Below are 25,128 nucleotides of genomic sequence, written 5' to 3' on the forward strand. Positions count from 1 at the left end.
CAAACTGAAATTATGTTCAGTATAAAGTTATGTAAAATGATGTATTTTACCAATCAGCTATAACATTATGGCCACCTACCTAATATTGTGTATAGGTCTCCCTTGTGTCTCCAAAACAGTTGTCATCAGAGAATGGACATGGGGCTTCTGAGGGTGTCCTGTGGTATATGCCAACATAATGTTGTTGGTGGGGGCCTTTGGGTCCTATGGGTTGAGGCGAGGGGCCTCTGTGGATCAGGCTTGTTCCAGTGCATCCCACAGATACTTGATCAGTTTGGGATCTAGTGAATTTGGAGGCCAGGGCAACACCTTGTGCTGTTTTTCATGTTTTTTGATTTTGTTCCTAAACAGTTTTTGTGTCTGTGTCAGGCTGCATCCTGCCGGGGATGGCTGCTGCCATCAAGGAGTGTCATTGCTACGGGGTGGGGGTGCCTGGTCATGTCTAAGTAACATCCACATGAATGCCAGGTCCAAAAGTTTCCCAGCAGAACATTGTATTGTTACAAGATGGTCAATGTTATTCACTTCTCCTGTCAGTGGTTTTAATGATGTGGCTGATTAGTGTATATTTTAGTGTCAACAACAACAGCCAATGAAAGCACTGTTTCTCTACGGCTGCTCTGGTGCCTTCATGAGCAGGGGAAATACTGTTGTTGCTGCTGCTGCTGGCAGAATAGATGAGAATGAATGAAGAGAGTATTGGCTACATTTGTCTATCGGAGCCATTAAACACAACGTGAGAACAAGCAGATAAAATATTTGCACAGTATTTCGGGCTAATGTAGCCTAACTATTTCTAGCACATGGTTGTAGCATCTGTATTATCTTTTTCCGCTAGAATTCCCTGTGCTTTCATGGAGCCCTTGAAGGACGCCCCCAACTCCACGACTACATCCGGGGCATTCAGCAGTTTCACATGTCAGTTTCTTCAGCTGCTGTCAAAGATTTCCCTGCATGTGAAGAAGCTCCGGACAGCTCCTCCACATTTAACCACATCTTTCAGGAGAAAAGATGGTAACTTCATCCACACCCTAGCATAACTGCAACTAGTTACTCGTTTTAACAGCGCCCTGTGCGGTTCTCAGCTTGCTAGCACTCGAGCTGGTTTGCTAATGCTAACTAGTGAGCTAACGTTTGCAGCGGCACTGACAGGTGGTGGAGTTTGGCTAAATTTAGCACGATAGCCACTTGCTAGGTTTCATTCATTTTGCAAGGGCTTTCAACGCACCGCGTGTTTAAAGTTGTCTGAATGTGTCTCCTGCGGTTGTTTGCCTTTTAGCATGTCGTGTGTGATTTAGCTCCTGTCGCAGTCTGTGATTTGTGGACGAACATACCTCTGAGGATGCAAGAACTACTACTTCTTAAAACTTTCTTGCGTCTTTAATACGGAGTAAATGTAACATTTGTAGACCATACACTACCTCTTTTTGTTGCATTGCCTGCTGACAGACAGCGTCAACTCTCCTCGTGTGGAAGGTGGGGGGCTGCAGGGCTAAACATGTGTGTGTGTTTCCTTCGACAGGCGCTCATGGGAGTTCAGCTGGTGGTCAGCTTGCTGGCTGCCAGTATTATGCAGAAGATGGCTCCACATTGCTCCTTTGCGCGCTGGCTCGTCTGCAACGGCAGGTATTGCCACCCTTATATTAAAAATAAACATTAGTCACATACAATGCTACTCTGCTTTTACACAACCTTTGTTCTTTTCAGTTTGTTCAGGTTCAAACATCCTTCAGAAGGAGAATTGTGTGCGTTGGCAGGAAAGCAGATGCCCAAACAAAACAGGAGAGACAGGTGGGAGATGAGGGAGGGTCTGACACTGCAAGAAATGTTTGCTGCCTGTGTGTTTTCTTGTAAATTTTAGACTGTGTGCGTTCTTAAATGAAGAAGACACAGTGTTTTTAGTGCGGTTGCTGATCTGTCCCTTATCTCCTTCTTCTTTGTGCAAAATGTTTCTTCTCTGTTTGTTTATAGGAGGCAGAATGGGGAGAGCAAGCCGCTCACTGTGCCCAGAGACATCGACCTACACCTGGATAAAGCTCCGGTCAACGTGATTGATGCTCTTGGTAAAACAAACACTCTTACAACTAGTGCTCTCAACTCAGCTGTCAAACCACAATCTATTCACAGTATTTCCTTAGAATAATTCACTCCATGAATGCATGATTTGAATTAACGAGAAGGGGCACAAGTGAATCTTCCGAACCTTTTTGTTTTTCTGTCTCCACTCAGTGCTGCGTTTTTTCCTGGAGTACCAGTGGCTTGTAGATTTTGCAGTCTACGCAGGAGGCATCTTCCTGTTCACCGAGTGTTACTACAGCGTGGTAGATGCCAGCAAAGAGGTCAATATCGGAGCCATCTGGTGTGTCCTGACTGTTCTCTTCGGACTGTATCCTTCGACTGTAGAGGAACTTTGTGTATCAGCAAATAAGTCTGTGAGTTAACTTCCTCTAGAAGAACAAATGATCTAATCGTAAAGCCGCCGTCTCTAACCTTGGGAATAAATCAAATGGCTAAGGTGATAATGCACCAAGTTGTGACTGATTGTATTCCAGCTGTAAGAAGTTATATGGAAACAGAACTATTGTATTAACTTATAACTTAAAGTGTTGAAGCTTTTCATGTAAAGGAGTTAACATAATGATTATTGAGCCCATGGCCCACTCATAATTTTTGTATTTTGATTATTACAAGCTGGGTTATGTGGTACAAATGTTGCATTAAGTTATTGCTAAAGTAAAACGGAGAGGTCCTGAGTGCAGGATGTTAAATTGTCATCAGATGACCGCTAACGGGCTCAGAGATTGGTGCTAATGCAAACTGAACATTTTCTACTGCTGCAGTTGCATATTAAAAGAACTGAAAATGCAAAATGCAGTGTGTTGGTCAGTGAGCTTAGAACTTATCACATTCATCAAAAACAAGTCGGTGGTCTTTGGCAGGAGCCCTGCTGTTCACACACTCTTGAAGTGTGCAGCATAAAATCAGATCGCTGTCACTCATAGAATGATCAAAAAAAAAAAAAAGGCCAAATCAGCCAGCAACGAAATGAGTCTTTGACTAGATGAATGCTACTTTGATCTCTCAGTTGCTTTCATTTAACCGATAACCCTCAGGAAGACCCTTCACACTCTGATGAGCCACTACTTCCGCTCTGAGGAGGGCGGCGAGCGCTCGGTGTGCCTTGCGTTTGGCTTTATGTCTCTTCTTGTGGCCATGCTGGTGCTGGTGGTCAGAGAGGACTACCTGGAGTTTGGCTTAGAGCCTGGCTTTTCCAGTCTATTTGACAACTTGGAAATGTTTGTCAAACAGCAGGGCTACGCCGACTGGTCGTAAGTATCTGTCGAGTCCATACAAAGACAGCTTATTAATTGAAGTAGTTGTCTTGTCGTACAGAATGAGAATGTTTTAAATTTGTTGTCATTACATCTTGCATTAAAGGACATCCCTTTGATTTATTGCATTGCATGAGCCAGACTGCACGTGACAAATGCAAGAATACTTGTGCCAGTTACTATTGGTGGTTGTTTTGAATTCAGAATCCCAGTGACAAAGCTGACGGTGAAGCTCGGTCTGGCTGCTCTCTGTGCTTACATTGGTGCTCTCCTGGCTTTCCCTGGACTGCGGCTGGCTCAGACTCATCTAGATGCTGTACAGATGAACTCAGACCGCCCACTGATCCAGTAAGGACTGTCATATAAGAAAACTGAGGTGCTTCTTGTCTTTTGTTAGCAGCACATTACTTAGCTCAGCTCTCTCGGCTGTGTCCTTAATGTTTCCTGACAGGATTTTGCTGCACATGAGTTTCCTGTCTCCAGTCATTGTGTTGATTCTGTGGGTGAAACCCATCGCAAGAGACTTCCTGGCCAATGCTCCCCTGGGAAAGACCTCTGTCACAATGTAAGTGCACATACATATAGCAAGGAATCGACGATCTCCTCCAGACTTTGCCTAGTGGGACACCTGTCTGATAATCTCACTGTTACAGCGTGTCCAGTGAAGTTTTTGACACCATGCGTCTGTGGATCATCGTGGTGCTGTGTGCGCTGCGGCTGGCTGTGACACGTTACCACCTGCAGGCCTACCTCAACCTGGCTCCCAAGTGGGTGGAGCAGATGAAGAAGGAGGCAGGACGCATTGCTGCCATTGACATCCAGAGGAAGGTCAGACAATGATTTCACATCTTCCACTGGGATTTAATCTGTCCTACATAAAGATTTTTTTATATTTTAACAGTGAAGACATGCTTTGTTGCCACATCTTGTTCCATTTCTTTAGTCTGCAGAAAACACTCTGTGGACGGTAAAATAAATAAATACGCTCCATTTCAGGTGACACGTGTGTTTTGCTACCTGACAGTAGTAACTCTTCAGTATCTGGTTCCTATTCTGCTCATCCTCTTCTCCACGCTGGCACTCAAGGCGCTGGGTAAGTAACATGCCCTCTCTGTCTTCAGAAGAAATCCACACTTGTTGTTTGAACTGTTTACCAAAAGGTTTCAAACCTTTTCTAGACTTTAAAGAATAGTTTGGCAATCTGGCAAATAGGCTTTATCCCTTTCTCTGGCAGATGAGAACATCAATACTATTGTCATCTCAGTGAAGAGCTTAGCATAATGTCTGGGAGCAGGAGATCAGCTACAGCATCTGGCTAAAAATGTGTCCAGCACAAGTAAAATTTCTATTTGACACAAATCATAGGATAAGTTCCCAATCTTTTTGAATAGATAAAATTAATTTTAACCTTCAATCAGTGCTTTAAGTAGGAAAAAAACAAGTGCCCTCCCTTATTATTCACCTGTTCGTTTATGTTATTTAATGAATAATTACCTATCACAGTAATTGATGCAGTGAATAAAATATACTAGAAGGTAACACTGATTGTTCCAATATAAATTTATTCAACAGACTTAACGTGTCGCACCATTTAAGAACCAATGCATCACCATACTCAATTTCTAGTTTTCTTTCAGACTGTATAAACCGTTAAAGCTGGCTTTGGTGTGTGGTGCAGTGAAGCCATCAGGCCTGTAATGGAGGTGAACATAAGTGACGTGCTCTTATTCTTATTTTTTTCCCCATTTATTTAGAAATGTTGTGAGTCATGAAATGGGCACGACGTTACACTTTTGAAAGAACGAACGAGTAAGCGCTGCATGTTGCCAGCGAGAACAGAAAGGAAACAATGACACGTAATTTCCACCGGGTAATGTAGGTTAAGTGCCGTTGTGAATCGACAGTTCAGGGTACAGACTGTGAGAACTGTATGATGAACGGTACGATGTGAGTTGTCCCGGTACGCCAGAGGGTGCAGAAAAGCTGCAGTCTTGCATCACTGTTCAATTAATTGGCACTAAGCCAGCTAGTCTAATTCACACTGTGTAGTAACAACCTGAAAATAAGATTAGCGGTGGAAGATATGAAAAGTAGATTAATGTACACTTCTCTGACACACTGAAATAACAGCTGCAACAACCATTCTAACACATTTTAGTATTATGAATGAAAAGCTGCTATAAATACGTGTATGTTTTCACCATTGGTCTTTGCTAATAAAAGTAATGAGAGATAAATGGTTTGATTAGCTAGTGTCTGAGATGAATCGGTCTAAAAACCAGGTCAAAACCTCAGAACCTCACTCTATGAAACAAACAAAATACATATGTGGTAGACTTTTGTCCAAATCCAAGACAAATTGTTATTAGGCAGAAGACTTCAAATTAACTTAACAGCTTTTATTATTAGACAGATGCAAATGTGGATAGCAAATAGCCCCAAATGTTAAACTATTCCTTTAATATCACATCCAGAGATTCTATACAAATATTATTAAACACAAGATGGGAGTCAGTAAAATATAACCAGCAGTGGTTTTCTGCAGGGAACTTCTCCTGGGGCACTGGTGCTGAGGAGATCCCTGGGGTGACACCAGCACTGGTGATGCCCACAGCAGCACCTGTCCTGCCTGGTGGTCTCGATGAAGATGAAGAGGGGATGGAAGACATGGAGGAAGATATCCAGGCCACGGTAGCTCGCCTGTCAGAGGCCTTCACAGCACTGCGGGCTGTCCTCACTCCACTTTTCTTCCGAGGTTTCTTTGCCTTCCTGACCTGGTGGGTGGCTGCCTGCCAGGTCATCAGCTCTCTGTTCGGCATCTACTTCCACCAGTACCTTATGCAGAGTTAACTGAGGAAAACGGAGCGCCGTATGTCCCTGCATGTAATTCAACAGCTACTTGTTATTCTGTTGAAAGGGATGCCTGCGGAAGGCAAAGGGGATATTTCATTAAAACACACAACTACAGATGGATTGTACCTTGATTTTGGCTGAAGCAGAATTTCTGATCAAGGTTGGACAAAGTCTTTTGCAATATTCAGTAAGTTTTTGTCCTTGCAACCTTTTTAGACCAGCAGGCTACTGGCATCAACAACACAAAAAGAAAAATTATATATATAGGAAGAACTGGGGCCTGTATCACAGAGCTGGTTGTTAGTCTGGCTTCTATGGGTTTTTTTTTAATGTAGTTTCACTGAGCTGTAAACTGGCGATCATTGATTAACCTGTACCACATAGCTGGTTATTGGCTCACTTATGTTACAGTTTACTGATAGAAGTGTGTTCGTATTTGGCATCTAAAGAACAAAAGAGTGCAATTACACATGGCTGCTATCCATTAAGGTTAATTAGGAAGTGGTAAAAGTAGAAGAATGGGAACAGGAAAAATAAAGGCAGGATTTTCAAAATAAGACTGTAGATGAGTGTAGATTTGATAATGAAGTAATTTTACATGTTTCACATCTACAGAGGTAGTGTTTCCTCTTCCACGGAGCCCGCCATGTTGCGCACACATGTTTTTACGATGGCTCTGAATGGACAAATGTAACGCTACCACAATACATGACATGTAACAATCATATTCACCATCCTACATGAAAACTAGTGTGTGTCCTAGAATTTTACAGAATAAAAATGACTACATAAAAATTGTAAGGTATCTAAAATAACCTGAGTTGACGTATTATGGCTACTTGATGCTATCATAGACAATGACAACATTTTTCAGTTAGCTACTGGCAGCTTAATGCCAGTGAACTTTCTCCTCGTAGCTTGGAAAAAGGAGGGTTATGTTGGTTGTAATCTGCTCATCTACCACTAGATGTCACTTAATCCTACGCAGTGGGCCTTTAATGTTAGAAGATTTCTTCCTGTTGCTAAAACACTTTGGATAAATACAGTTAGAATAAAATAAATGTCATTTAAGGTCTATCAAACCAAAATGTTGAATTTATTTGACTTTATTTGCTAAACATAGTGAACACAGTTAATATTCTCTGCTCTTCATTAAATGTCTTTTTTTTTACCAGTAGAGTGGATTCAGCTTGGTTTTATCATTCAAAGTAAAAAAAAAAACCTTTTTAAGTTTATTGTAAGTTCTGGACATGTATGACTGTAGAAATAATAACTCCAATTTAAAATTCTTCAGTATTTACCCAGGCTAAAAGTGAGCCAGATTTTAGGATGGCGTAAAACCCAAGATGAGGCCAAAGACGGCGAGATAACCCACTAATCTAGTCTTTGTGATACAGGCCAGGCAATCTTCCAGCTGCTTTAGCAGAACGTTTTCCTGCAACCTTTCACATGTATCTATGCCAGTTTTACCTGAATTGTTCTCAGCGGAACACTGTTAAATGCTGCATTTAAGACGTTTAATGGTACCAGGGAAGGTGTTTGTACTTGGTCCCTGAGTAATAAGATGTATTTTTGTGAGGGGACTCTGTCACCCTCAAAGAACCGATTCAAGAGTGCTAAATGTTATTTTTTTGTTGTTGTTGCAGTCTTTTGTTTTTCTTCTTCTTACTAGATGCTTTAGATCTTTGATGCAGCCTGTTGAGTGTAACACGGTTGATTGAGAATGAGGTAAAACGGTAGTTCTGGCTGTGTCTTGGTGTCTGAAGGCCAAACACTGATGAGTTGTCGCTTTTTTCTGAAGAATTTCCTTCATTATTCCTAAGTGCCTGGGAGCTCAGAATTTTGAGTGAGTTTTAAAATCTCCTTTCTCCCTGTTTATGCGTATTTAGAACAAGCAGATCTGTTGATACATGAACACATTTCTATTTTTCATTTTCACACTACCCGTTAGCAACATTTTCTGTTGCAGTGTCTTAAGTATCTTCATCAGTTTTTATAGTTTCTGCAGTTTTTACAGTCACGTTCGATTAATCAGTCCTGCTTTGAATCTGTCTTCATCTGTGTATTTATTTATTTATGACACATTGACTCAAATAACTTCTGTTATTTAGAAATGCTACAGATTCTGTATCTCTGTACATTTTTGTATTCTGTTTGTGGCAGGTTTTGATTTCTAGTGTGTGTTTTTATAGATAGTGTTTTTAAATTGAATGCTCTGAAATCATTATACTGTGAAGTTCATATGGAAATGTTGCTTTTTGAGATTTTTTTTTTCTTTTCTGAATGCATGGTGTGAAAAATTCTGTCTGTAACCTGGATGCTCTTTTTGCGTGTGTGGGAGTGCAGCTCAATAAAAATATGTACAATTTTCCCGTCATTTTGATGTTACTGCTGAATTCTGCCTTCTCTGGAGGAGCGTGGGAGATATCCCCGATAAAACGTTTCCTTTGGAGAACTGGTGCTCACGCTGACAAAAGAAATCACGCATGACAATGGAAGTGTCTCACCGCCGTGTCCTGATCTCTGACCCCAACCTCCTGAAAAGATCGTTCTTTAATCACTGATAATTACTATGAACCCAATGCCCCTCGAGAGTCTGAGAAGTATGTTTATTGCCGTAAGATGCGTTTTATTTATTTATTTATTTTGGACATTTGTACAGAAATTTAGATTTTTTTCTACAAATTAAAATTACAAGGCAGGCATTTTACCACAAATTGAGGAATGTCATGAGACTGTAGTCAGAAAGCTGGCATGATTTATTGTTGATAGAATAAAAAATAAAAAATCACCAATGTAGTGAGGAACTCGGACCTCACTGTCTTTTTGTGTGCATCATTGCAGAGCCACAGGAAGATGGACAAATTTGGGTTCGCAGTGGAATTCAAGAAAACTTCCATTACAGTTGCATGAAACAATTTCGAGTCTTGTGTCAGACATCATTTTGAGTCTCGCGCAAACGACACGTACAGTAGAAGCACCTGTCACGACCCGTCGAGCCCTGTTCCTGTCTGGTTATCGGTGAGGGTGTCCGACCTAATGAACTGAAAGGTGACAGGGCTGACATATTTATACGATCACATTACTGGCATTACTCGTGCATCTGTGCTGGAAGCCTTGGGGCCCCATCAGGCCGAGTCAGGCAGCCGTGGCTGGCTCTGGTTGCCATGGAGAGCAGGATGTGTGTGGGTGGGTGGGTGGTTGGTTTTTGCTCGCAGGACCCAGACATGCCCTACAGACCGGGCCCAGTCTGGTCTCACGGGAGCAGACCAGACATGACCCTGGCGAGAGTCTCTTTTCATTTAGGGAGGAGAGATGACAGAGATGGACCAGCGCTCCACTTCTCTGCGTTTTTCCCCCTTTGGCGATTAGCTGAAATGAAAAGCAAGGCAAATGCTCCACGGTGGCGGCTGGAGAATTTTTAGCATAGTTGCTGTGAGACAACCAGCTGTGGAAATGAGCCGTTCTGTGCTGAATGTATTTTTTTTTTTTTTTTTTAAACACATAAAGGTCTCAAGGCTTTTCAGGTGGCCCATTTTTGGTCTCCTCCTTTGATGGCCGCATGCTGAGCCACCTGACAGGGGCCTGACATGATAATGAGGGAGCGTGTGTGTATGTGTGTGTTCAAAAGATGGAACGGACTTTAGGTGAATAAATGGACACATGAAAGCTACACAGCGGAGGGCATTTTATCTGCCTTCAGACTCACAGAGGCAAGAGAATCACATTTTCTCTGTAAAGAAAGATAATAAACTAAATGTCCTTTGTTGAAGAAAAAAAAAAAAACATCAGGCCAAGACAAACATACAAATTAAACAGTTTTTTTATTTATTTATAAGGAATCACCAGAAAAAAAAAAATAAATGCCTCTGTTCTGTTAGTGAAGCATTCAGCAAACATCAGAATACTGATAACTTGGTTTGTCATGCTGATATGAATCCACGTAACTGCGCAAAAAATAATGAAAAGAGCTAATTCCACAGCAGAACTTAAGGGGACCGAATCTGTCTTATGTGTCTTGTCACAGAGGCACATTAATTCATCCGTCACCAGTATAGGCCGGTCTCTGCTGCTCTACACTTTCCCAGATTCATCGGTGTGATGGTGTGACACAAGAGGACCCCTTGAGGACAAAAAGTGGAAGTCACCCGACTATATTATGTCGCTTGCAGAACAGAAAACGCATACGGATATCCAGTGCAACAAAGTTCAATTTACATATGTAAAGGAAAACCAGATGAAAATGTGCTTTTTAAAAATCTAACATTTAGACTGAGTCATTACAGTGTCTCATATATAATATCTACAATATGCACTTAGTAAATAAAGCCCTTCAGAAAAAAGGAAAATGATTGCATTTTACAATTACTTAAGTCAAATTAGAGCAAATGTGAACAAACACACACACACACACTTTGTCTGTCTTTGAGAACAATGCATAGGGGGCATTTTTTTATGCACTTTGGTCTTTAGTTGAAGAATAATGCCATCAGTCATTGACAAGTAAATTATCACTGCCGACATTTGTAGAAATAACACAACTGAAGCTTAAAAAACAAACCAGAAAAAGGAGCTATTTTTACACACCTAAAGAAACCATGGTACAAACGCATGGCTTCACATTTACAGCAGCTGCTGCCATGTGTAAAAGAGATACGTGAAGATGATCTGGCGCTTCTAGATTAGACGCATCAGGTGGACGTCTTTGGAAGTTTTTTTATTCTGCGAAGGACATAGTTGATGTAGTATGAGATTATGCTCCACGTATAAACTTAAATCCTAAAGCACAGCAATGGCAAACAGGCTGAACGAACACATATTCAGACCGCCGAGGCCACCTCGTCTCCAGTTTCTCTCAGTATCGTTCCACTGTGGGGCCATTTCTTCACGGCTGGTATGAACAGGAGGGGCGTTGGCTGTGACCATTAACATATCAGCTAAGACAGACCAGAGGCACTTCCAAAATTCAAAATAAGGCGATGCCTCCTGTGACAGGAGACCTGTCAATAAAAAGTCAGTAACATTTATACAAAAACTTTGTTGAAATTTAAAATTCAGTTCTGCAGCTCTGAACTGCTCAGAACTTTTGTTACTACGAAGCCAAATGTGTATATAGACAAGGCTTTTTTTTGTTTCCTTTTCTTTTTTTTTTGCACCGTTGGATAACGGTGTGGTTAACTTCAAGTTGCAGAACAAAACAAACACAAATTGTACATTTGATTCACACAGAAACTAAACCTAACCAAACAAAAAGCAAAAGTCTGTAGGCATCTGCCTCCTCAAGCGAGTGATGCAGCGAAGGATCCTCCACTGCCCAGGAGAGACCAGCTCTGTGTGAGGAGACAAAGAGAGGCGTTCCTCTCTGGGACGATGGGGACGCGTCGACCCCCCATCTGGTTTTACTGGAAAATAGCTGTTGAGCGGGAGACGGTGGTAGGCCGAAGCACGCGGCTATCTCTGCCAGCTGTCACTCATCTCTAACTGCCTGAGAGGCTGCCCTCCTTCCTCTGCGTCTTGTGGGTAGCCGCCTTTGGGGAACTCTTTTGTCCCATTGGCCGGGCGGCTTTCCGGAGGGGTATGGCGAGCTGAGTCGGGGTTGCTCATTGGAGAATGCTGCCTGAGGTGGTGTAGAGGAGGGGAGGTAGGTGAGGACATGTGCTCGGGAGAGCTGCGCTCAGATTTGATGCTGAGGTTGAGGGAGGGCACATGTGGCGAGCTTGAAGAGCAAGATTGAGAGGGAAAGGAGCACCCCCCGCTGGACATCCTGGAAACAACAACAGGGGGGAAGAAAGACATCGGAGTTTGAACCATAGAATACTCATAATCAGTTCTGTAAATATACATAGGAGAGACCTGAGAGGAAACTTGATGACATTTCAATTTTCAGTTTTATTTATATAGTGTCAATAACAACACAAACTGTCACAAGACGCTTTACAAAACCCGGCCTGAAACCCCCAGAGCAAGCCTGAAGGCGACGGCGGCAAGGAAAAACTCCCTTTTAACAGGAAGAAACCTTGAGCAGCTCATATGGAGGGACCAATCTGCCTAAGGCCAGCCGGGTAGAGACAGAAAAGAGAGAACTTGATGACAATTTAATGTTTTATACAAACCCTAACCCTAAATAAGTGTTTTGAATGTGACATTTAAAATTCATCCATCATTACGGATATAAAAAAAGTATGATCCAGTAGAAAACAGCAGGATGTGTGATTCAAAATTTTATGGAAAAAAAAAAATTAATATTTTAGCATGTTTTTTCTAATTCTTGTCACATTTAATTTAATTTAATTTGGGAATTATTCAACCTATTTTTTTTACGTATTTTAATTATTTAATGTTTATTCTGTTATTTTATCCGAATAATGTGCTCTTCTTCTTCTTTTATTTATCATCTATAAGATTATCCAGATGTTTGCTGCTGTCTCGTGTCGTGTGTTGAAATGTAACGCTAAAACATTTTGGAGAAATCAACAGTGTGCGGGTGCAAGACTGCAAATGATAAGTTACCATTTTATTCACACAGTTGACACGGTTACATGTGCTGTAACAAATAATATTCTTACCCTGCACTTATATGAGGCCCATGAGGCTCCTGGCTCGGCTGTGCTGGTTGCCAGGGGTTCATTGCTCCTCGCTGTAAACTAACAGAGTGATAAAACCCAGGCTGGGTGTACTCTGAAAAGAAAGCAGACATAGATATAAGTAGATATAAAAATGTAGGACACAACAGATGGGTTTTATTAAAGAGAAATGACTAATTAGCTCGGATTCACCTCAAGACTAGTTTAACGTTTGGAGAAATGCCCTTTAATAGTTTTCTTGCTGAGAATAAGAAGAGGAGATTGGTGCTTCTCGTGCGTGCGGTAAATATGACGATATAGTCAGCAGCTGGTCAGGTTAATTTTGTGTGATTACCGAAAACAAGAAGCAGTCTGATAATTGGCGGCGTCTGTACTGTTGACAGTACTTGTCACGGTGGCGTTGGCAGAAAAACTAGCAGAAACTTTAAGAGGTCAATGAGACCGGCCTAAAAATAGTGCTATGCAAACCCTCAGTACCACCACAACTTGACATTTTAACTTGACTTCATCTTTTTGTACAGATGTTAGGTGGATTTTGCTGCAGCTGAACAGAGCCAGGCTCAGTGGTTCCCCTTGCTTGACTTTTTGCACACTAAACTAAGCTAAGCTAAGCTAAGCGTGGGGTAGCTTCCGCTCTACATACGTACGTACGAGTATTATCAACCGCTTCATCTAACTTAGAAAACCAATAAGATTTTTTGACACATGCCAAGTTTTAGTTTCTTATTTTTACAGTCTCTTAGCCGGAGAACAGATGACGCAGGGCAGACATACCAGAGGCTCCAGGCGAGGGAAGGCCGTAGCCTCCCAGACTGTGACTCAACAGGCCTGCCTTCCCCATGGCGACCATGGAGCTGCCGCCGTGCAGTCCCTGGTACAACAAACCCCTCTGATGATGAGAAACAGAAACAGTAACACAGAAAATCTCAAGTTTGCCGTGATGCACTAATGTCACTGTGCACACTCTATGCGGAACTTGTGAATATTACATTTGTGGAGGGTGTCAGTAAGTAAAAAAACTGTGAAATTACTGCAAATGTTTCCAGAACAATATGTAGCTGTAAGAGAATGAGTTCAGCCTTGATGAAGCTGATAATGGCACCACTACATACAGCATGTGTGAGATTCAGTGACACCTATTTGTGTTGATCACACTGGATAGTAAAAGCTACTTACAGCAGAGTTGTGGTTAGCACGTGTGGCCCCCATGCCCTGATTAGCAGCCTCTGCCCGCAGATTCTCACTGCCCAGGTTCAGCGGAGGAGGGCTCTTCATGTCCAGAGCTCGGTTCAGGTTGCCATGTGAGAACACGGAGTAGCCGATACCTAACCGGTGAAACAAAGGAGAGGGAAGCGAAAAAGAGGCCGGAGCTCGTTTTATTTTACGTGATACATTCTTTGCCTCCCCGTGTCTATGTTTCTATGCGTGTGAAAAATTAACTTCTTCTTTTAGTTTGATCTTTGAGATAACATCTGATCTTAGTAGATAACATTTACAGGTTGCGCTGTCCGTAACGTCGAACTCGCAGACAGTCCATTTTGACAGTAAACCAAAAATCAGTGCCAAAACTAAATCTAAATGTTGCTCTTAGAAACACTACTAAAGTGAACGATAAGTGTCTAATGACATCATAACGCATCCAAATAGGCTGTAAAAGAGGCCGACGTGAGAGGCAGGTGTGATGCATTCTGTATAGAAACCACAGAACTGGTTATAGCTGCTGTTACACTGGTGGAGGGCCAGTTTCACAAAATAGGCTGACTGCATGTGCGGATTAGTGCGTGTGCGCACACATACACGTAAACACGCGCACACACACTTCCTGTGAGTTCACAGCCAGCTGCACAGATGGTTGACAGTACACATATGAACTTTACACCAAGCATTTAGCAAGAAGTTTGAAAAGTGGTTAATGGATTTCCATGAGAAAATGACTTTAGACTCGAGTCTGAGGCAGAATGTCGTTCATTGCTCCAAAGCATGGTGACTAATATTGAGTGGAACTTTGTAAGTGGATGCTGATGGACTGATAATACAAGTAAATGAGATAAATGTTTTTCTTTTAGCCAAGTTTGTCCACATTTTGTATCGAAACTCTTTTACTTGACGGTGTCGCTTAGTGGATCCATAAATAAGCACAAACACACATTAAACGCGCCGCACACACTGGACGCACGGCAGCCTCTCATCTGACAACACACTTTTGCAGAACTCCAGCAGTCGCAACACAAATTCCTGTAGATATTTCACTTTGCAGCTAAAACGGTTGCGGCGTACGGTCGTGCTCACCTGAGTGCGGAGACATGAAAGCAGTGTGTGTGTGAGGCGCAGCCGGGCTGGCGGAGCCGGGTCTGGAGCTCAGAGATTTAAAGCCTTGGGGTCTGTGGGAGGCCACGCTGGATCCAGAGGAATTGGGGAAACCGTTCTCACAGCCGGCAGACACCAGAAACTGTGCCTCCGGAGAGAGCAGGGACTGAGCCTGAGGAGTGAAAAAAAAAAACAACACAAGTCTGACAAATGTATGACAGCTGTTTCAGTTCATTAAAGATTATCGGAATAAATAGATTTCACATCTCTTCGGTCGTAGTTTCAGCGTGTGTGTGTGTGTGTATGTGTGTGTGTGTGTTTTCACTGATTGCATGTGAGCAGACTGTGGGTGTGGACTGACATAGAAGCGCTGGCGAGCCACCGAGAGATCCATGCCCTCGCTGAGAGGATATTTGTCTGCGGCCACCTGCATGCTCTCCTCACTGTCGAGCTCTGTGCCGTCGAGACCGAGGCCTTTTCTACGCAGAGTCTGATGCAGAACAGAAAGTGCACATGGAAAATTACCCACAATGGCAGCATGACGGTTTACAACCACAAGAATGACATGTGAAGGGTTTTCACAAAGCACCACCCTTTGTAAAAGTATTCTTGGTTCTTCTTCCCTCAGTCGCTTTTTTAAAAAAAAAAACACATTACGGCGACTCTTAAGTCGTCAATAAACTACTTTGCCGTCACGTCAGATCAGGTGTTGCGTATCGACACCCATCACAGTGCGGTTCCTTAAATCATCTTCTCCTCTGTACCTCCAGAATGTCCGTGTTGGTGCGGCTCTCGTGCGGCTCGCTGTACTCCGTGTATTTCAGCAGCACTTTATCCATGTCCGTGCTGGCGTACTGGAACAGACGGTTGGTGCTGTTGAAGATGATGAGGGCGATCTCGCAGTCGCAGAGCACGCTCAGCTCGTAAGCCTTCTTCATCAGGCCGAACTTACGCTTGGTGAAGGTCACCTAACATGGAAATAAAGACAAGACAAAGACAGAGGCTGGACTTAAACTTCGGCCGTTTGCTGATGACCTAAAGGAGCATGAGCAACATTTAGAGTGAAGGCAATAAATTAAGTGTTGAGTTGGTTTATTAAAATTATACATGTATATGTTTTAAAAATAAAAAAAAACTTTCTGTCCAGTTTAAAAGCAAACTCTCGCCTCAGTTCTAATAAAAGCAGAACCCGCAGATCTAGACTGAAAACTCGCAAACACCCACTTTACCAGCAGACAAGGAAATATGCTCTATATTGCAAACAAACCAAACCGTCTATCCTCAGACACAGATAAGTAAAAACTCATTCGAAGATCAGATATAACAAACTGCACTCTTAACACAGTTTAAGAAGTCGTGTGTGTTTTGTCACACAAATAACATCCGTGCCGTTTCATATCCACCCATTGAAAACTTACATTCGTATTTGCATAATAACAAGTTACGATCACGAACGTTGCTCTCTGACACTGACATTATCTCGGTCTGTGGTGTCAAAAAAACATTATTTATTTTTTTTTTTTATTCTTGTGTGCTGTAAATTGACATCAGGATTATACTGTGTATGTAATCTGTGATATCAGATTCATTCTATCAGACTGAAAATAAACTTCCTCTGCTGTCAAATATATATCTTCTCTTTAGGCTTTAACCGTGTTTCCTCTTTCCATGTCGCCCTTCTTGCGCACGGGCTCCACTTTGTTCAGGAAGAGTACGAGAGCTTCTCCTTCAGGGCACTGAACCGCATCTTACTTTTTCGGGTGTTTTGGATTTTGTAACGTTTGCAGCGGCTGTGTCCTCGTCGGGCTCCGGTTTGGCGCTCAGACGAAGCATGCTATGATTACTCTTAAAATGGAGCACCGAGCGCACAAGTCACACAATGAGAAAGTGATATTTCCTCCATCTTGCAGCGCTGAGAAACGGCCCGTCCTCGCCACCAACGCAAAAAAACATACCAGACTACATTTAAGATCCCAGTCAGTGTAGATTTGCATTATTATGTGTGTGCAATGCACTGCTGGACCCAACGGCGTGCCTACGCAAAGCACTTGACGTCACCACTGCTGCTACTTGATGCTGAAATCTATGAAATGTGAAGAAATCAGTGAACAGATTCCAAAGTGATGTCCTTAAATGTCTTTTTTTTTTTTTTTTTTTGGCCACCCAGCAGCAACAAAACCCAAAGATGTTACAATTTTCAAATATAAATATGTCAGATCAGCAAGTCCTCAAACTGGAGAGGCTGGCGTCAGGTTATATCTTGGCATTTCTAATCTAAAACATTTAACTGTTGATCAAAATAGTCACCGATCAGTATAAAGTTGTGTAAATCAAGTCAATCGTATTGAAAGAAAAATGTGACATATATATAGAATAATGAAAATACTTAATTTAAGCCCACCTGTCTATTCCTCTGGTCAAGAATGCGAGAAATTTGTATTTTCTTCCTTCCCATTTTTTCTTCTTAAAGACACCTGCAGGGGAAAAGAAAGCAAAATATGACATAGTAGAATTATACAGTAGGCTTCTGCACTTCTGCTGGGAACGCCAGTACGTGTGATTTAAAACACTAATAATTACAGCCTTTCTTCTCATAAATCACATAAATAAAAGAAACAAAAGTTAAGTTTCCGGCTGAAGCAGCTCAGGACAGAATCTGAGCTTTTAATAGGGACATGCATCTAAATTTATAATAACAGCAGAACAACTGTTCAATAATATTTCTGACGGTAAAATGTCATCGGTTCAGTTTGAGTGACTCAAGTCCCTTCCCGTCGGTAGAAAGCTGTGGGGTTATTTTTACTGCCCTGAGGCGATGTGGTCTATAGTTAGAGCGGCTCATGCCGGGGCCAGCAGTCCACACTGAATGACACCCTCGCAGTCTGGGTTACCCCCGGGCTGGCAGCACAGTGCTCGACTGCACCGCGAAGCCCCAAGAGACAGGGTTAAAAATACAGTCCACGGCTCCTTTTAAAGGTTCAGCAGGCAATAACTGAAACCAGACAGTAGAGGGGAAAACGGTGTCTTTCTGAAAGATGGCCGATGCTACAAGCCACCCACTCGTCTCTCATGCACAGCCAGGTCAGAGAAAATAAAGCGGGATTTGGAAGGGGGCAGGAGGCGAAGACGTGGATGGATTGTGGTTGGCTTGAGAATGTCCCCTTTTTTTTGAATCTCACTCCCCGCTGTTGTCTCCTGGACTTGAAAAACTTGCCCCCGAGCGGGAGACTTGAGAAACGCGAAATCGGGGGGATTCTTTTGCTCTTTTCATCATGTGAGACAGCCGTTAAGTCACTTTGCTGCAAAAACCGTACAGCACTAAATCAAATGCATACATGAACTGTTCGTGACTTATCTCCATTTTTACACTTGCTATCAGTCAAATACATTAAGTGGTGGTCTGACTCTTTTTGACCTGGCTACTCCAAAGCCCAGAGGAGTTTTCACTGGTTTTCCCCCATATTTCTGCACATGTATTGGACTTCTCTATATTTAGTTGCCTGCCCCTCCTGACGGTGCCTGAGCGGATATGGCGCCCGTGTTCCCACGACCCCTGAAGTGCCCGCTGTCCTTCAACGTGAGCTTGGCAGACAGGCATCTGGGGCATTTGTGGAAGAATCCCCCTCTTTGTCTTCAAGATTACCTTATAAAGTCCTATGATATCAGCCCTGCCGATATGCTCTGAAGAGACACCTCAGAAGTCACAGCTGCAGACGAGCTCCTCATTGTCTTGATGGTGAAACAAAGCTTGCAGCAGACAAACAGGACCACAAAAACCAGAGTTGGTCTGTATAACTTAACAACTCAGTTACCACAGAGAATTCACTCCAGGTCAAACTGTTCTGTTTTTTTCTTCTTTTTTTTCTTTTTTAATACCAGAAGTGAGACAATTCAACCTCATATCAAGGCATGTTAATGGTGAGAAGAGAGGGAAGTGGGACACATGTTCTAAACAGGGCAGATAGATCTTTATCTCAAGGTTTTACAGAAAGTTCCTCTCCCCTCAGATATAACCAAATGACAACTACCAGCGCCACAGACAGCTCTGTTAAAAACACATGACTAGCTCGGTAAATATAGCTACACCTCCAGCCAAACGGCGTGAAGTTAGCTTGAGAACTCTATGTGGTTTGGTAGGTTTGTCGACGGCCTAAAGGCCGAGGCAGGCAGGAAAGGCCTGGCTGTGCCTCACAGCTAATTCTGGATGTTTTCCCATGTGACAACTGCCATTTGAGGTTTGCGTATGTGCAGAATGAGACAAGAAACATGCACCTGGGATGTTTTCAGTGCCTAGGTTAGCTCCTGAACGTAGCACATGTGAGAAAAACTGGACCCGTAGAGGAGAAGGAAGTTGTTGGGTTTTCGTCTTTTTGTGTGCAAGGCTGTGACCTGGTCCCAAAAGATAACACATGAATGCAAAGCAGAATCACTGTCTGTTCTGTAATGGTACAATAATCGCACACACACACACACACTCACTGGCCCCTGAGTCTAGGTCTTCTGTAGGGAAAGACGGCGCTTTTGTCAGATGCTCTCCCAGAGGCGTGATAGTGGAAAACACTGAGTGCAGACACACGACAGGGCGCCAGTGGCCTTGCTCTCTGACATACCCTGGGCTCTTCTCACCGATCACCGGGGAACACACTGGGACAACAATGCACCGGCTCACACATCAACAGAGGACATCATTTTAATTGGATTGATCAGTCGCTCAGATTCAACTCGCTTAAAACGTCGCAGTGCACTAGCTGTTTTCCGTGTCGCAGTGAACTGCATGCATGAATGAGAAGGGGAAAGAAGTAGGGCATTGGCGGAGTATTGGGGGTTCTGCTTCAATGGGTTTCTTTCCATTAGTCATTCAGAGCATGGCGGCTTGAAAAAGATTTTACAAAACACAGTAAACATGTGCAAACATATCAGCCAAGGAAGCTAATTCTTAATTCTGTCTTCTGCGTACATCCAGTCTGGCGGTTAAATATAGACTGATACGCAAATAAAACAACTTGGTGCTTTAAAAATGCCGGAAATGAAATAAAAATAAAAACTGACGCAAGCATTCACACCGTGGTCTCGTGTGCCATTTTGTTCAGTGACATATTTATTCTACAGTTACAGCAATCAAAAGAGAAGCTCTAGATAATATAACTAGAGCATAACAGTGGTATACTGTAATTTCAGTGCAGCCGCAGTGATGTAGATGACCTCTAGCAAGGCAGTTGTTGCTCAGTTGGTCATTTTAGTCGTGACTGAAAGTCAAGTCAAAACTCCACGTATAGGCCAAAAATTGCAACTGAAGTGTCCGTATCACAGCCACACTCTTTCAAATCAACACGGCAACATATCTGAAGAAGAAGAAGAAGGCCTCAGGGTGACATTTTGCTTCTCAGCGAATATCTCACACTCAAATTAAAAGTAGCTCCACCATCTCAGTGGAGCTCTCTCTCTCTGTCTGTCTCTCTCTCTATCTCTGTCTGTGTGTCATCTCCGAGGTCAGACGGTGCAAGAGGCCTGCCGGGCCTTTGCAGAGAGCGATGGCGAGGAAATATTTGTCTAATTTTAACTGGAGATAATTGAATTGAATTTTTTTGATGGAGCCAGAGCAGCTACAGAGCGCGCGCGGCACTAGCTGAACATTTTTATCTCTCCACGCACAGAGAAAAAGAAAAAAAAAGTTTTTCAGGACTTCACAGAGTTCAGTGGACTCGGAGGAGAATCAGTGAAGAAGAGCCACACCTCACTGGCAAGTGACAGAAGGAAACAATGGCGGAAACTAAATTTCCTCCAATAATACCACACATTTACAAACATCAGTCACACCAATGCACAGTTTGAATCGTACCGAGGAGTTAAATGTTATTTTCTTATTTATTTGTAAAAAAGAAAACTATTTTGTCTCCTATCTGTCTATCTAACTATCTATCTATCTATCTATCTATCTATCTAACTGTCTAACTATCTATCTAACTATCTATCTATCTCATGTCTCAGTGAGGCATTAAAATGCAGCTGGGAAATTAAGCTACTACGGAGTGCTTAACAGTTAAACAAAGATTAAACGTGTAGCACACTGCAGCTGAGATGCTTCTTCAAGTCCAGTCATGCTGAATGGACTACTGGTCGTGTCATGCCATCTCCAAAGTGCGCGGATTAATTTTGCACTGAGCTTCTTTTTTTTTTTTTTGGCGCTAAAAATAAAAACTGTTAAAAATACACGACTTTTAAAAACGGTTTGCTGATAATCAGCCCTAATAAATTGCTGACGTCATTCCAAATAGTCGGTTTAAGAATAGCCAGTCTGTCCCCGAGTTGCCACGCACCCCCCCGTCCAATATAGCCTCATCTATAGACAGCAGCCTCAATAACACTGCAACAGGTACTTCGCCCACAGCTGTGTGCCGTGAAATATGCCGCACAGGAAACCCCAGGAAACATGGCTCATTTGCCTTAAAAACCGAAATAGAGAAAACTAACACGTCTGCTTTAAAAACAAAAATAGAGCATCTGGTCTCACCTGTTCCTCGATCTCCTGTTTTCTGTCTCTCTCTCCCTCTCTCTCTCTCTCTCTGTCTCTCTCTCTCTGCGTGTGTTTACGTCTGAGTTTTGCGCACTTGATCGGGACCGGCGAAGGAGGAAAAAGTCGCAAATAAGAAACAGAGATGTCAGGGATGAGCGGGAGGAGGCTCGCGGAGAGCTCTGGTCTGGTGCTGATGCGCTGATGTTCACCTGATGCAGTAGCGGCGGGCGGCTCCGGAGCGCTGCTTTCCAACAGCTGGCTGCTGCGGCCCGCCTCCCTCTGGTCACCACACACCGCCTCCTCGGCCGAGCCTCCGCCTCCCGTGCGCCTTTCAAACGCGGTTAGCGAGTTCGCAGCAGAAGTTACACTACCTACACGTTGTGCTCTCCATCTCCGCGGCAGCCAGTGACATCTACGCCATCTATCCCTTAGCCTTCGTGAGATCTTTTTAAGTGAGGGTGATTTTTTGGCGTGTTTTTCGCCACATGACGAGTGGAGAGGACAGGCAGTGGAAAAAGCCGCTTTGTGGTTTAGCATTTGCATATATTTTAATTTCAACCCAGCACACACACACACACACACACACACACATCACACTTAACTGTTGACATGGAAAATACAGTTTCTCTAAACCGTGAAAATGTGAAAAAGTTGAGCCATTCTTCACTGAAGGAGGACCATCATGTGACTAAGTTGTGCTGGGCGTTTGAAGGTTCCAGTCACTTTCCAAAAGTTTCCAAAAGCCACACACTGACCACGTTCAGTGAAAGACATAAAGTGCGACTTTATGTAAAATCGTCAAGTTGTAAAGTTTTTGTTCGTGGCTCTTTAATTTAAAGCACTGTCTACTTGAAAACCATCATGACAGGTTTCAAGAGCTGCGAATCGTTCAAGAGTGATTTCCCCTTTTTGACAGTTTGACCTGAACATCTGAGTCCATAGGAGCTCAAACTATGTATGTTATACAACATTCAGTGAGGAGAAAAGCAAAGCGTAGCCAAGAAGGTATGAAAATAGATGCAATTTATGTTTTTGTTAATTCTTGTGTTCTTCAAATTACGTTTTTAGTCAGGATTCAGGATAGCTGCGCTAAATTAAAGATCTATCTATCTATCTATCTATCTATCTATCTATCTATCTATCTATCTATAATTACAGGAATCAGATCATGTTACACTCACTAGTTCCTTAGTCAAAATGAATGCATAATAATAAAACAATCCTGCACTAAATCCTCATGAATGTTATGATATTACACAGCATTTGCTTCAAATAACTGAGAGAGATTTTGATTCAGATGTGTTTTCATTTTGGAGGCTGTGGTTTGTAGCACTATTGAATCGTATCGTGTTGTACTGACACACGTTGCTATTATTTTGACAACCCTGTTGTTACACCCAGTCAGAGGTGTAGACCAAATAACAGAAACACTAGTGTTTAATTGAATCACATTTAACAGCACCACAAACTACAGCCTCCAAAATGATCCCACACCTACAGTTATCACCTTTCTGACGCTGTTTAACATAAAGTGAATGTTAAATTGAAGCTAAGATTTAGTGCAGGACTGTTTTATTAGAATGCACATGCTTTCACTGGCGTACTCAGTGAACTGTCTTGTGACTGTATGCATGCTATATTTCACGGTCTTGTAAAGGGAAAAGATTTAATACCATTTTGCACTGATTTGATACCTCTTTTATAATCTCTATTCACGGTCCAGTAAGGCTGCACTAGATTAAAGATCTCAGAGTGCATAAAAAATATTTTCTAAGAGCCTTTATGAAGTTAAGCGCGACTTAATTAAAGTGAAGGGTGGTCTCATTCTCAAAGCAGCGCTTGTCTGAGAGGAAGCTCTGAGTTATTTTAGTCTTTCTGCATTTCAATACCAGAAGAAGCCTCATGATGTATTTGCAGGCACTCACTCCTCTGAGGTACCCTTTGGCAGTTGACTGAACATTAATCGAACATCACGAATACTCTCTCTCCAGATTGTAGTTGAATGATGAGGTCATAGTAACACCTAACTGTGACACCTAACTGATTTGAAACTATTACTGTAACTTTAGCCACCTATGTGCATTTGATGTAACAAAAAGCTCAGCTGCTAAAAGGTTAGAACTGAAATGCCAGTCAGAGTTCGGTCATTGATTCTCTGATAATCTTAATAAACATACACTGATCAGCCACAACATTATGACCACATTGACCATCTTATCACAATACAGTGTTCTGCTGGGAAACTTTCGGACCTGGCATTCATGTGGATGTTACTTAGACATGTACCACCCACCTAGACCAGACCAGTCACCCCCACCCCATAGCTATGACACTCCTTGATGGCAGCAGCCATCCCCAGCAGGATGCAGCCTGACACAGACACACACACAAAAACCGTTTAGGAACAACTCAAAAAACATGAAGAATGAAAGTGTTGACCTGGCCTCCAAATTCACTAGATCCCAAACTGATCGAGTATCTGTGGGATGATCCACAGAGGCCCCTCCCCCAAAAACCCACGCTAACAACATTCTGTTGCCTGAAAGGACACCCTCAGAAGGTCCATGTCCATTGTCTGATGAGTTACAACTGTTTTGGAGGCACAAGGGAGACCTACACAATATTAGGAAGGTGGTCATAATGTTATGCCTGGTGTATAACATAATCCAGAGAGGAGAACATATTGCAATGTTCATGTGTTGTTACAATCATTATGTGATACTCAGTCAGATGTTATTATGCATGTTTATCATCTAATCTTCGGTATAACTTTAATTTCGTTGTACCACGATGACAAATAAAGACATTCTATTCTATAACTGATGTAAACCGGGGACAGGAAGTGAATAGAGTGGAAAAGACAAAAGAATAGAAAGTAGAGAAAAAAAGAAATAAAGAAATAAAACGATCAAAAGCAAACTAAAAATGCGTACATAGAAATCCAACTGGATAAGTCTATTTAGAGGTTTAACGGAATCACTGCATGAGCTGAATTGTTGACTATTTTTGCATTGTGACACAATGTCCTCCCAAAAATAATATGGCGATTTATTTATTAGCACAGATCATCTGTGCAATGTTGAATAACAACTCTATTTCTCCCTCACACACACTGACAAACACATCAGCGACACAGACACGCAGAGCCGTGCACGCACACACCTTTAGATCCCAAGAGGCTTCTCAAACTGTGCATCTGATGCAATAGTTAGCAACATCCCTGCAGGCAGCCACAGCCTTTACCTCTAGGACTCATGTGCGTGGGCCCCATTGAGCCGTTGAGGAACAGCACAAATCCCCGTCTGTAAATACGGCAAGTAATCACCTGCAGCAAAGGGGAATTTATATCTCTGTGGGGCATTTATGCTCGTATTCTTTGTATGTTTTTTTCTAAACTCCACAAGGGCTTCATCAATGCGGAATCACAACCGCATTCATACATTATACTGAACCGCTGATAGACACATAAGGCAAGAGCCATGAAGTAGAAGCTGCAGAGACACAAAGGTGCCTTTGAGAACTTTCCGTATCAAGTCCA

General features: G+C 42.5%; 2 protein-coding genes across 3 annotated transcripts; one reads left to right on the top strand and one right to left on the bottom strand.

Annotated features, from left to right (window-relative positions):
- The first annotated feature begins 915 nt into the window (after positions 1-915).
- tmem161a (transmembrane protein 161A) lies at positions 916-8,593 on the top strand. 2 transcript variants are annotated; one of them, XM_084549132.1, is made up of 11 exons: positions 916-1,014; positions 1,523-1,626; positions 1,708-1,791; positions 1,972-2,063; positions 2,230-2,386; positions 3,114-3,329; positions 3,537-3,680; positions 3,784-3,897; positions 3,986-4,160; positions 4,329-4,425; positions 5,878-8,593. In XM_084549132.1, exons 1-11 carry the CDS (start codon positions 1,012-1,014, stop codon positions 6,180-6,182), a joined length of 1,491 nt encoding a protein of 496 aa, XP_084405258.1. In that variant the 5' UTR covers positions 916-1,011; the 3' UTR covers positions 6,183-8,593. The 2 variants fall into 2 exon arrangements, with proteins under 2 accessions (XP_084405258.1, XP_084405257.1); XM_084549131.1 differs by lacking the exon at positions 916-1,014 and having other exon boundaries at positions 1,419-1,626.
- A 1,397-nt stretch (positions 8,594-9,990) lies between these two features.
- On the bottom strand, positions 9,991-21,791 carry mef2b (myocyte enhancer factor 2b). The gene is made up of 9 exons (XM_084547669.1): positions 21,588-21,791; positions 17,478-17,550; positions 15,841-16,044; positions 15,438-15,566; positions 15,059-15,248; positions 13,946-14,094; positions 13,544-13,658; positions 12,752-12,863; positions 9,991-11,949 (listed from the first exon to the last, which is right to left on the bottom strand). Exons 2-9 carry the CDS (start codon positions 17,529-17,531, stop codon positions 11,637-11,639), a joined length of 1,266 nt encoding a protein of 421 aa, XP_084403795.1. The 5' UTR covers positions 17,532-17,550; positions 21,588-21,791; the 3' UTR covers positions 9,991-11,636.
- Between the last annotated feature and the right edge of the window lie 3,337 nt (positions 21,792-25,128).

This window comes from Chelon labrosus (genome assembly GCF_963514085.1).
Source record: "Chelon labrosus genome assembly, chromosome: 7".
Lineage (NCBI taxonomy): Eukaryota > Metazoa > Chordata > Actinopteri > Mugiliformes > Mugilidae > Chelon > Chelon labrosus.